We start from the raw sequence: 11450 nt of genomic DNA, 5'->3' as shown, positions 1-11450 counted from the left end.
GTCTGTTTCCTGGACTCTGATGACATCACAGCGCGTGCGCTGCACAAGCTCAAGGGGGAAAACAAGTTCGTGACGTTAATGGAATTCCCCTGGCCAATCTGGGTCGTGTTTTGACGTCTTTTATTAGGAGGAAGAATGTATACTTTATTATGATTCACCCTAAATGCTGCATATGTGTTGACATTAAAGTTATTTATCTCTTACAATAAAACAATAAAGACACATCAAAAGACTCGTCGAAAATATTGTTATTGACGTTAACTAAGATCAACTATTCACTTGGTTTCCGAGATAAATATCGGAACGTAAACTGGGCGGCACAAATCTCTTTTACCAACCAATGAAGAGACCAGTCACAGTGCGTCCGGATCATTGACTGGCTGGTAACGGAGAGAAGCAACGCCCCCTGTACGCTCGGACCCTTGGATCAAGGCAACCGCCATGAAGAGCCTGGGGGACCGCCCCAGTCTGGCGCGTCGTTGCCACTTTCGTTTTGTTTGGGTTTGTCTGGACTACGAAACTTTGTATTATAGTGAAATAGGAGACAGGTTAAAACCATCATCAAGTTATAATGTAGAATATTCCGCTTTTTTGTCGCCTTTATTATCATAATCGAGTGCCAACATTTTGGACCACTAAAGTTACGACCAGTTCCTCCCCTGCTCAAATGAGAGAGAAGGGAAGTAAAGACGAAACTTAAAGGCAGACACAGATCAAGCCGTTCAACAAAGTAGGTAGGAGAAGTTAGGGCTAGCTCTACTTCAACAATGTATAAAGTAGCGTAATATCAGACAACTTAGCCCGAAATTGTGCCAATGTTTCAGCCTCTACCTCTCCATTCCCTTTCGATGTGTCGGTCCCCAAATAACCAATAGGTCGTTTCAGAGAGATTGGGAGGTGGTTGGAGAGAGAGAGACTGGGTTGATGGACCCGTCGCACAGCGGTTCCGTGAGGGAGGGTGAGCTAATGGTGAAGGATGAGTTCGCCTGCGCCGGTACGTTGCGGGATTCTCTAACGTCCCAGCGACATTCAGTGGAGAAGATATTCCGGGTTTCATTTGGGATCGGGACCGAAGATGTGCCTCACAACGATGGGCAGATGTGGCTCAACTTGCGGGGTGCGAGCCACAATGTGGCCGCTGCTAAGGTCAGTCTAACTCCATCATTTTGCCTTGAGTAAAAAGTGAAATGTATTATTGTCTAGACAGTGGTGTAGTCTATGTTATTGTAGTGGGTATACTGTGATGATTCCCTCCCAGCCTCGTACAAACCCGTCCCACCGGTACGTTTACGTGTGTGGCGCTTATGGGGTGTCGCACCACACTCACCAACGCAGGGGTCTACAACCCGCTGATATAAGAGTATAACGATTATCAACAATCATGGAAAGCTGAATAGCTTTATCAGTTTTAATAACAGTATGAACAAATAGAACACAAAAATGACAAGTTGTCCTTTGTATATCTATAGTAGCAATAGCACATGATAAACAAGGACAAAATCTACTCAAAATAATTTAATGAACTGTTTACAACCATGGCTAACCAGTGCATGAGAAGGAGATGACAGGAGACTAATGTTTCACTCTTTCAATTGATCTTGCTGTTGTTATCTAAACATACCATACAGTAATTTAATTGTGTGAAAGTGTGAAATTACTGCACCTTAAAAATGACCATGAATTAGCTATACTCTCATTTGCATAGTGATTAACATTATGAATTTCAATTGTGCATACCAACTGCATGTTGGCTGACATTTACCTAACTTTTTTTCCCTCTACTCTAACCAAGGATGCCTGTTTTTAAATTCCCTAGCCTGACACCTAGTTCGAAAGGCTGGCCACGGGTTCTCATCTAAAAGTAACAAGGAGATACAAAGTGGGATTAAAACATTGTCTTCTGTTGACTACTTGTTATGTGGTTTACACATTAATATGGGAGGACTGGACACACACACACACACACACACACACACACACACACACACACACACACACACACACACACACACACACACACACACACACACACACACACACACACACACACACGCTTTTCTTTCTGTTGTGTCTTTGCTAGTCTCCGTAGCTCTGGTAGTGGCATCTGCTGCTGCAAGGTGTGTAGTGACATGCGCAGCTTCGCGCTTCGTAACAGAGACAGGGCAGCCCGCGAGCGCGCAGGGGGAATTTTATGTATGGTGAATGTAGGAGATAACTTCCGCTGCTAAAAGTATTTAATTGCAGTTATACCCAACCGGTATTTGCGAAAAATAAACCCAGAAGTGAAAGATCTGTCACAAGACGATTGATACGTATCCGTGCACATTTTTAAGTGGGTATATGCAAATCCTGGTGCGTTCCTAGTGGGTATACGGCGTATACCTGCGTATCACGTAGACTACACCACTGTCTGGAGAGCCGGCCTATTCTATTACCTTTTATTAATGCTGCGTTATTGTTCCAATCACCGCCTGTATCCCTTCCCGACCCTCTGCAATGTAGTTATTTAACTGACACCTCTTCCTGTTAGCTTTCCGCAAAAGGCAATAATATTTGCAATAAAGCAAACATTATACCGCTGAAGGTCCATAAACAACGCAGCTCACCAACAGATATTCAATCAACATTCAAATTCTCTGAAGGTCCATAAACCTCGCAACTCACCAACAGATATGACACATCATTCTAGTCTTAATGTATTAGGGCGGCCTAGACCAAAACACGGCCCACCTGGGTGATTACACCGAGATGAATGCGTTGAGTCACAATGCGTCTTAAAGACCAACTTAATTTTCCAACTTGTATCAATGCAAATTTTTATACATACACGATGATTGACAGAGACAGATATATACTAGACAGAAAGACAGACAGGTTGATAGACGTATCGATAGATCGACTACTTCTTGTATGAAATTTGAATCTCATAATTTATCGTTTTAACTATTTTGTGTCTAAAGTTTTAACTCCTAGTTAATAGGGTTAGGTGTATGTATTATTATGGACTCCTCTCCTTGCGGTGACATTACATTGCTCTTACTTTGAAAGTAATTTGCATTATCTTTTTCTTCCTGTGACAGCTGTTTGTCCGAGGCCTGGTCAACGAGGAACAACAACAGGAAGTGCCGTACCCGGGGTTCCTGCACTGTGTGTTCTGCGGAGCCCAGGGGTTGTTCATGGACTGCCTGATCAAAAACACATCCGCATATATTGTGGTATGCATGGAGCTTGTTGTGGATAAAAACCCGCAATCTAGTACTCGAAGGTCGAGAAGGACTCGGTTTGAAAGATTAAGGCTTTATTACCACTTGCATAAAGTAACCACTGTCGTGGCAATTCCTTTACCAGATATTGCGTCCAAGACAGATGAGATTTCCAAAACGCAAAAAGCACACAATACTAATACGTGGACAATTATGGTCATATATATTTGTAATAATACTAGAAACAATGATACATCACAACATTCATCAACAAACAATAGAATAGTCATACAATACAATAATCCGAGGCCTCAGATGGGAGTTCGCCCTGCGTCTCTCTGAAAGTTTACAAGGAGGTTTCTGAGGGCAGCTGTCCCCCACCAACCCAACAACGTTTGTTAACCTGATGGTAATCTATTGATGGAAGCTCCTCAGGATGTCATAAAGGGGGTCGCGGCCGTGCCTCTGGTTTAATCAAAAAGATAAGGGGCTCCTAGCAGAAGCCTGACAGGTGGTTTTATGAATGACAAAGGGAATCCCTTGGAACAGGGCCCTCTGTTAACTCGGCTTCGTTCCACACTGGCATCAAACAGATGGACAAGGTGTTCCAAATAGTTATTTTAAGCCTCAATACATCTTTTCTCCCATACTATTTGTTTGTTCAATTTGGAGATTAATTCGATTAGTTTTGTAGAATGAAGTCTGGATGACAGTTAAACTGCCGTACTGTGGAGATCTCCAGAGATAGAGAACCTTTTAATGAATACGTTTGGACAATATAATGTTATTTTTGACAAAATTATTCAGCTTGTTTGTCCCCTTCGACATGAACAAATATCATTTCCCTATGTTGAGATGTAACGGGATCAGTGTGTAAAATGTAATAGCATCTAGCGGCGGGGTTGTAGATGGCAACCGACAGTATAACATGAATAATATATTCCTGTTTCTGCGAGGTCCATTACGCTTTAAGTGTAATCCGATTTGTCAATTTCGGTGGTAATATTTTAATCTAGAAAAGCATGTTGAGACTGTCAATTTTATCGACGGGATCGACAGACTTAAACTTGACATGGTTTTCTTTCACCTGATTCAGGTCGGCTCCCATGGTTGCCTGCTTATCTCTGGCCTCACAGAGCCAGTAGTACAGGCCTACTCCCTTATCACAGACCTGTTGGAAAGGTTCCATATCACCCAGGACCAATGCCCCGAAACAGGCAGCCGGGCCCTGGGAAAGTCCCTGGATTCAAGCCGGGCCTTCAATTGTCTGGTGAGGAAATGGGAGGACAAGCATACCCCGGAACTTCTAGCGCTCCCCGAGGCGGCCAAGCAGGGCCTGCTGGCCCTGGTGAAAGAGTCTGGTCTTTATTCCAGCCCCGGTTCTTTGGATCGTTCCTCAGAGTGTCTAGACCAACCAACGGGCCACGGTTCACCTAGCCCCGTGTCCGGGGGCCCCGCGAGACTGGGCTGGGAGTCGGGGAACATCGCGAGCGCCCTCGCCTCCAATGCCTGCGCTCGTCTCGGGCCGGAAGGCACCCGGGATCCCGATGGCCAGGAGGCGGAGCGTCGCCGAGCCGCGCCGCATTTGGTGGCAGAGCACCCGTCGCCGGCTACAGAGCGACCTGGGTGGGGTCTCACAGGTCCCCCGGCGGAAGACCTCCCACCCTGGGACGCGTCGGGCCCACCCGGGCACACGGCTGCCGGAAACGGGGGAAGAGGAGGAGGAGGAGGCGGCGGAGGAGATGGAGCCGAGCAGCGCCCGGAGGAGGAGGAAGCGGTCAGGGCGGAGGCGCTCGAGGGGAAGGTGGAGGAGGAACCGGAGGAGGGGGATATGGAGGACGGCGAGGCGGTGCTCTCCCTGGGCAGCCAGAAGGAGTTCCGGCTGCTGCTGAAGTTCTTCACAGCCATGGGCTACACGGAGCAGGTGGTGAGGCAGGTCCTAGCCCGCACGGGTCCCAGGGAGGCCTCCCAGATCCTGGACCTGGTGCAGCAGGAGCAGGACTGCAGCGACAGGAGCCCGGAGCCCGGAGCCCGAAGCGGCCAAGTCAAGTTGAGTCCGAAGAGCGACCTGCCCATAATCGACTTCCTCAATAGAAGGCGCCAGGCCCAGAGAAACTACCCCACGGAGACTGAGGTCGGTGAAGCGGGGACGGGTGAAAAAGGGAGGGGAATGCGACGCGAACCTTCCAGAGACGAGGGCCGGGGGGACCCGGAGGAGGACTTTGTCCTGGCGGTGGTGAAGAGGGCGGCCGCCAGCTGTGGCTACAAGGAGGAGAAGGTAGCGGAGGTCTACGGCAGCCTCCCCGACCTCTCCACCCACCAGCTGATCCTCCGGCTGCAGCGGGAGGCGGGGACGCTGGGTGTGCCCAAGGAGGAGGGGGAAGAGGGGCTGCTGGAGTGGGAGGCGAGGAGGACGGGCCCCGGAGAGGAGGGAAGAGGCAGGCTAGGAGGTCACCTGACGCCGGCCCAAATCGCCCCGAAAGAAAGGAAACCGAGCGTCGCGCTCCGACCTCAGGAACCTCTACCCAAGCCTTCCGTTTCCACGGCGACGCCGCCGCCGCCAGAAGTCAGGGGCCCCCCGCTGCTTACCTACCCCGCCACCGGCCTGGGTCCGGGACCTACCCCCCGCCATCTCCCCCACGCGGGTCAGAAGGCAAAAAAAACTGAAACTTCACCCCTGCTACCTTATTCCCACCAACCCCAGCCCCATGTCCCCTTCATCTACCCCCAAGCCCCAGGCCACCTCCCCCCTACTGGCCAAAACAACAAAACCTCCAATCCTTCGGCCGAGTTCCCCTACCCCTTCCCCCCGCCCGATCCAGCTCACCAACACCAACCCCCCCTCCATCTCCCCGGCCCGGCACTGAAGGATCCGCCGCAGGGCTTCCTGGCGGCGCCTTGGTCGACAGGCGCCTTGGTCACCGGGGAGCAGCGCTTCCTGGAGGGTCTCCGGCAGACCTTTGACCTCCAGCTGCCTGCCCAACCCGGAGACCCCGGGCTGAGGATGATCATCATAGACGGGAGCAACGTGGCCATGAGGTGGACGGTTTTTAACGTGTTTATAGTGTCGTCCCCTTCTTAACCCGAGTACGAAATATAAACATATTAATGTGCATGTCTGTGTTACCTATTTTAGTAGAAGTACATTCAAGATTTGAAAGTCTTTATCAGCATATGTTGCAAGCAAAACAGTATGCTTGCTCTCCATTAACAATAAAACAGCCACACAATGTGTGACAATAAGTAAGAGTAAGTGAAAATAAAACTGACATTAAACGCTGCATGTTAGGACAGATACATAAGCCGTTCGCCTGAAGAGGGCCCAAACCTATCCCTATGTATGCGGCTTGTGTTTTGCCAATGTCCACCTGTCTATTGGTTTGGCTCATCGGGTGGCGCCCTGGGAAGCTTTGTATTGATGGTGTGTGTGTGTGTGTGTGTGTGTGTGTGTGTGTGTGTGTGTGTGTGTGTGTGTGTGTGTGTGTGTGTGTGTGTGTGTGTGTGTGTGTGTGTGTGTGTGTGTGTGTGTGTGTGTGTGTGTGTGTTGTGCAGTCATGGTCTGGGCCACTTCTTTTCGTGCCGTGGCATTGCTCTGGCCGTCCAGCACTTCTGGACCCGAGGCCACCGACGGATCAGCACCTTCCTGCCCCAGTGGAGGCAGAAACGAGACCCCAAGATCAAAGGTACCAGGGTTACCCCCTAGACCCCAAGATCAAAGGTACCAGGGTTACCCCCTAGACTTGCAATGCAATGCAGTTCCTGAAGCATACGTGCACTTCCTGAAGGGTGAACAAACATGCACTTCCTGAAGTATACGTGCACTTCCTGGACGAACGGGGAAGTAACTCTGCAACCTGTGCTTCCCCCCCTCGTAAGTCCTTTTGAGCTAGGGAGAAGATAATCATTCTCCCAGTGTTTCAAACAATACAAAGAATCTGTGTATTGTGATTTTCCTCTAGGGCTGGTGGTACCACCAGGAATGTATTTTCTAGCGTCGTCACACCCACTCTGTTAATAAGTTAATTACTCCAGAAGTCTGAGTGAGGGAAGCTGGTGATTTGACTGTAGGTGTGTTTGTTTCGCTCTCCAGAGCAACACTACCTGACGGAGCTTCAGGAGCTGGGGCTGCTCTCCTACACGCCCTCCCGGGAGGTGCTGGGGAAGAGGATCAACTCGTACGACGACAGGTCAGTCCAGACCAGTCCAATCTATAGAGCAGCAGTGGTCTTGACTCCAAATGGGTCACGAACCAGACGTAGGTGCGGCGCCTCGCTTAGCAATGCACTTAAAAACATATATATATTGTTTAATAGGCTGTTGAAAACATTGTTCTCTACCAAGTCTGTTATGTAAATCTGTTGCAGTTGCGTACCCTTGCTGACCTCTGACCTTTGCCTGTTCCCGTCAGGTTCATGCTGCAACTGGCCCAGACGACCGACGGCGTCATCGTTACCAACGATAACCTGCGTGACCTCCTGGACGAGTCCCAGGCGTGGATGGACATCATCAAAAAGAGGTCAAACAATGCCGTTTTATTCTGACCAACGGAGAGAAGTGTTGCGGAAGATCACACATTTCTACGACAAAGTTTGAGAAGTGTGACGAAATATATTAAATTAGCTATTGGATAAAGGAATTGAAAGATTGCATAAGATATGAAAGAGGTACAGGAAATCATGGAAAATAAGAATTACTCGTGTAGGAATGCTGCACGCCACCCAGGTTGAATTGGTTGGGCTCCCCCAGACAAAGGATGCAGGGTGGGGGTGTAGGAAGATTTATTGTAAGATTTCATGGAAATTGGGCTGCATGTTGCCATGCAGGAGATCTCCGTCTGAGGCCCCGTTTACACGAGGACGCTTGCGGGTAAAAACGACAAAATATTTTATCGGAAGTGCCTTTCGTTTAGACGGTGACGGCGTTTTTGGGGAATGAAAACGCATAAATCTGAAACCACCCTCCAGAGTGGAAAAGTTGAATACGCTCCGCCGTAGCGTTTCCGTCTAGACTGCCAAGACGCAAAACACTGCTCAGATCTGCTCACGTCGCGTACGCGTTTACGTCACATACATGTGCCAGTACAAGGAAATAAACAAACATGTCAGATTATTTCCATGCGTCGGACCTTCAAGCTGCTCTGGCAGCTCTAACAAGCGTACAGGAGTCTTTCCACGAAATGTACAGGATATGTACAGATAGTATTACTGAATAGAGAAGGATCTTTCTGTTTTTTGCGGCACGGATAAGAGAAGAAGGAAGATTATACGCATGCGCTCCGACATGGCGGTGTTGTGTGATAGTGTATCACAGCACCACCTAGCCGCCTGGCATGCATACCCAATCGAATTCCACACACTTTTGCGTCACCGTATGCACGCAGATTTCCTCCCGAAAACGCTCGCCTAAACGTGGAATAAAAAGTGAAGACGCGACGCCACTTTTGCGTCTTCTGTTCAGACCGTCATCGTGTAAACGTAGCCTGTGCCGTAGAGTCGTGTGTGTGGGGATGAATGGTTTAACCTGTGCACACTGATAACTGAATGAGTGTGCACAGGTGTGCAACCTCACCCAGCCCCAGAGTCCAATTAGACTTGGCCAGGTGAGGCTGCCTAAACCAGCATTCATCCACACACACTCCCACATCGAGATGTTATTATTGAGATGTTTTTTAACATAATTTAAAAAAAAATGCCACACAATATTCCTGAGAAAATCAAAACTTCCCGATAATACATGAAAATAAACCGACATCATGAAATCATGAAATTAACATTTTTTTTTGTTAACTTTCAAATTGGCGCCAAGTTGATGACGGTTTGTTGACAGTCTCCTGGTTGCTTTTCTCCCCATGCAGGCTCCTTCAGTACACCTTTGTTGGAGATCTCTTCATGGTGCCAGACGACCCTCTTGGCCGAGGAGGGCCACACCTGGACCATTTCTTACGCTCTGAGCATTGGTAAAGTCACAACGCACACCGTTAACACACGGCACAGGTAAACTCACAATGCACAGCGATAACACACAGCACTGCTAAACTCGCAACGCACACCGCTAAAACACAGCACAGGTGAAGTTACAACGCACACCGTTTACACACAGCACTGGTAAAGTTACAACGCACACCGTTAACACACAGCACTGGTATCCGCACAACGCACATCGTTAACACACAGCACAGGTAAAGTCGCAAAACAGGTAACATACAGCACAGTTATTGGCACAACAAACGTCTGCTCAGTGCTCAGAACACAGGTAAACGCACAAAACAGGCAAACTCACGACACCAGTGAACTGTGAGGCCGACAACAATCAAAGTGTACAAACTAATTTGGAGGAGCTACAAAGCATTATAGTGCTCATATCGCACAAACTTGTTGAAAAATTCGACCTGACAGACGGCAAGAAAAGCCATAGGAGTCAGAAATGCAAAGTTTGTATTTAAATTGGCGGTAGTGCCAATCCTTTTTTCAAGGTGACATATTATACCACCAGGTGTGAGTGTGATAGGCCGCTACAAGCCGTTTTGAAGTTCTGCCTCTTCTTACATCACAAGTTGGCGTGTCCACCTAGATTTATGCTGGATTGATCAGTCCACCAACCTACCCAGTGGACAGTAGCATACGTGGCTCGTCTATCCGTCATGCATCTAGGTGGACAATCCAACTTGTGATGTCAGAAGAGGCAGATTTTTATGACGGCTTGTAAAGGCTATTCACACTCACACCTGGTGGTATAATGTCAGCTTTAACCTCCTCCCCCTCCTCCTCCTTTCAGGACTCCTTACCCGGGCAGCCACTCCTTCGCTGGCGTCGCCTCCCCTTTCCCCGCCTCCAAACTCCCACGAGCCAAGACGGAAGTCCTGCAGTACCACGACCTGACACCGGGGGGAGCGGCTCCAGAGCCAGAACCGAGGGGGATACGGGCGGCCGGCGGGAAGAAGAAGAGCGGGCCGGGCAGAGCTGCCAGCCCAGGAAAAGTCACCCGCAGTGGGGGTTGGAAGGCTGGTCCAGAGAGGGGCGTGGATGAGACGGCCAGACTCAGGGACAGCCTGTGCCAGGTGTTCCCTGGTCAGGACAGCACGGTGGGCCTGGTTCTCCAGCGACACCCCACCGAGACGGACATCAACTTCCTCTCACACTTAGTCTTAGAGCTGCAGAAAGGCTGAACGATGTCAGTATGTTTTAAAATGCTTGCGGGGGAAGCCCCCGGTTGCCTGAGTGCTAGACGCACAAGGACTTGGACCAATGATTGTGAAGTACTGTGTGTGTTACATTTCGACATGCACTGCACTGAATTATGAATATTGTGTTGATGGCATTGAGCGCTGACAATGTTTACAAATAACCCCAGTGGTTAAACTAGCTTAACAAACAATAAGGTAGCTTATGACCAAATTATCAAAATACACAGCAACAAACAGCTAGCCTGAGGCTTAACAACCAAATATTTAATCTTTTGCTTCTAGCAAACTAGGGTAACACAACAAACAGCCTGCCGTTAAACTAGCAAAACACCCCAAAAATAACTTGCCTGTGGCTAAACAAGGTAAACTCACTGTATATTTTCCTTTGCATATTGCAAGACGATTTTATGGATTTTATATGAACTTACGTAAAGCCTCAATATCAGTGAGCGCAGGAATAGTGATTTTAATTTTTTTCTAAAACGCTTAATTTTTCTAAAATGTGGAGACGTGTTCGATAATACTACTTTATTTGAAATTCAAGTGCCTTATTTCAATTCCTAACATAAAAAAAGTGTAAAGGGTCCGTTAAACCAGAGCCCGTCTTCCTATTAGACATTCTCTGCAGCAGTGAGAACTTCCTGTATTCCAGCGTGAGATACGACCACATGTATGTTGGCCTCGTCTCTCTGGAAGCATGAAGAAATTCTCTGCATTTGATGAAAACATAGACTTTTATCCTTCAGAGTGGATCATTTTATTTTTCTAAGAATAAATACAGCGATATATATATATTTTTATTTTCTCTAAAGAGCAATAAATAAATGAAATAAAACATAATAGATGACTTTATGTTTTTGTTTACTTTGCGACATACCAGGAGTAAATGGAGTGTGGCTGTGAAGGTGAGAAGGTTCTCCCGAGTTCAAGTCCATGGATGTGGGAGGGTTGCTGAGTTGCTCTCTTAGCCGACTGGGTTCCATTTATTCAAAACCACTCATTTTATCTTGATAGTCTCTCACCTACCTACACATAAACTCTTAACAAATAATGATTTAGTATTG

At 48.0% G+C, this 11450-nt stretch overlaps 1 protein-coding gene across 5 annotated transcripts; it reads left to right on the top strand.

Annotated features, from left to right (window-relative positions):
- Positions 1-434: 434 nt before the first annotated feature.
- On the top strand, positions 435-11226 carry khnyn (KH and NYN domain containing). Of its 5 annotated transcripts, none has more exons than XM_030337606.1 (9): positions 435-730; positions 886-1146; positions 3081-3215; positions 4300-6242; positions 6756-6886; positions 7294-7390; positions 7612-7719; positions 9058-9159; positions 9978-11226. In XM_030337606.1, the coding sequence occupies exons 2-9, from the start codon at positions 925-927 to the stop codon at positions 10366-10368; spliced, it is 3129 nt and encodes a 1042-aa protein (XP_030193466.1). In that variant the 5' UTR covers positions 435-730; positions 886-924; the 3' UTR covers positions 10369-11226. The 5 variants fall into 5 exon arrangements, with proteins under 5 accessions (XP_030193466.1, XP_030193468.1, XP_030193467.1 ...); XM_030337608.1 differs by having other exon boundaries at positions 876-1146; XM_030337607.1 differs by having other exon boundaries at positions 435-734.
- Positions 11227-11450: the final 224 nt, after the last annotated feature.

Source organism: Gadus morhua, chromosome 17, assembly GCF_902167405.1.
Source record: "Gadus morhua chromosome 17, gadMor3.0, whole genome shotgun sequence".
Lineage (NCBI taxonomy): Eukaryota > Metazoa > Chordata > Actinopteri > Gadiformes > Gadidae > Gadus > Gadus morhua.
Note: the sequence above shows the minus strand (reverse complement) of the source record. Positions and strands in the feature narration are given on the sequence as shown.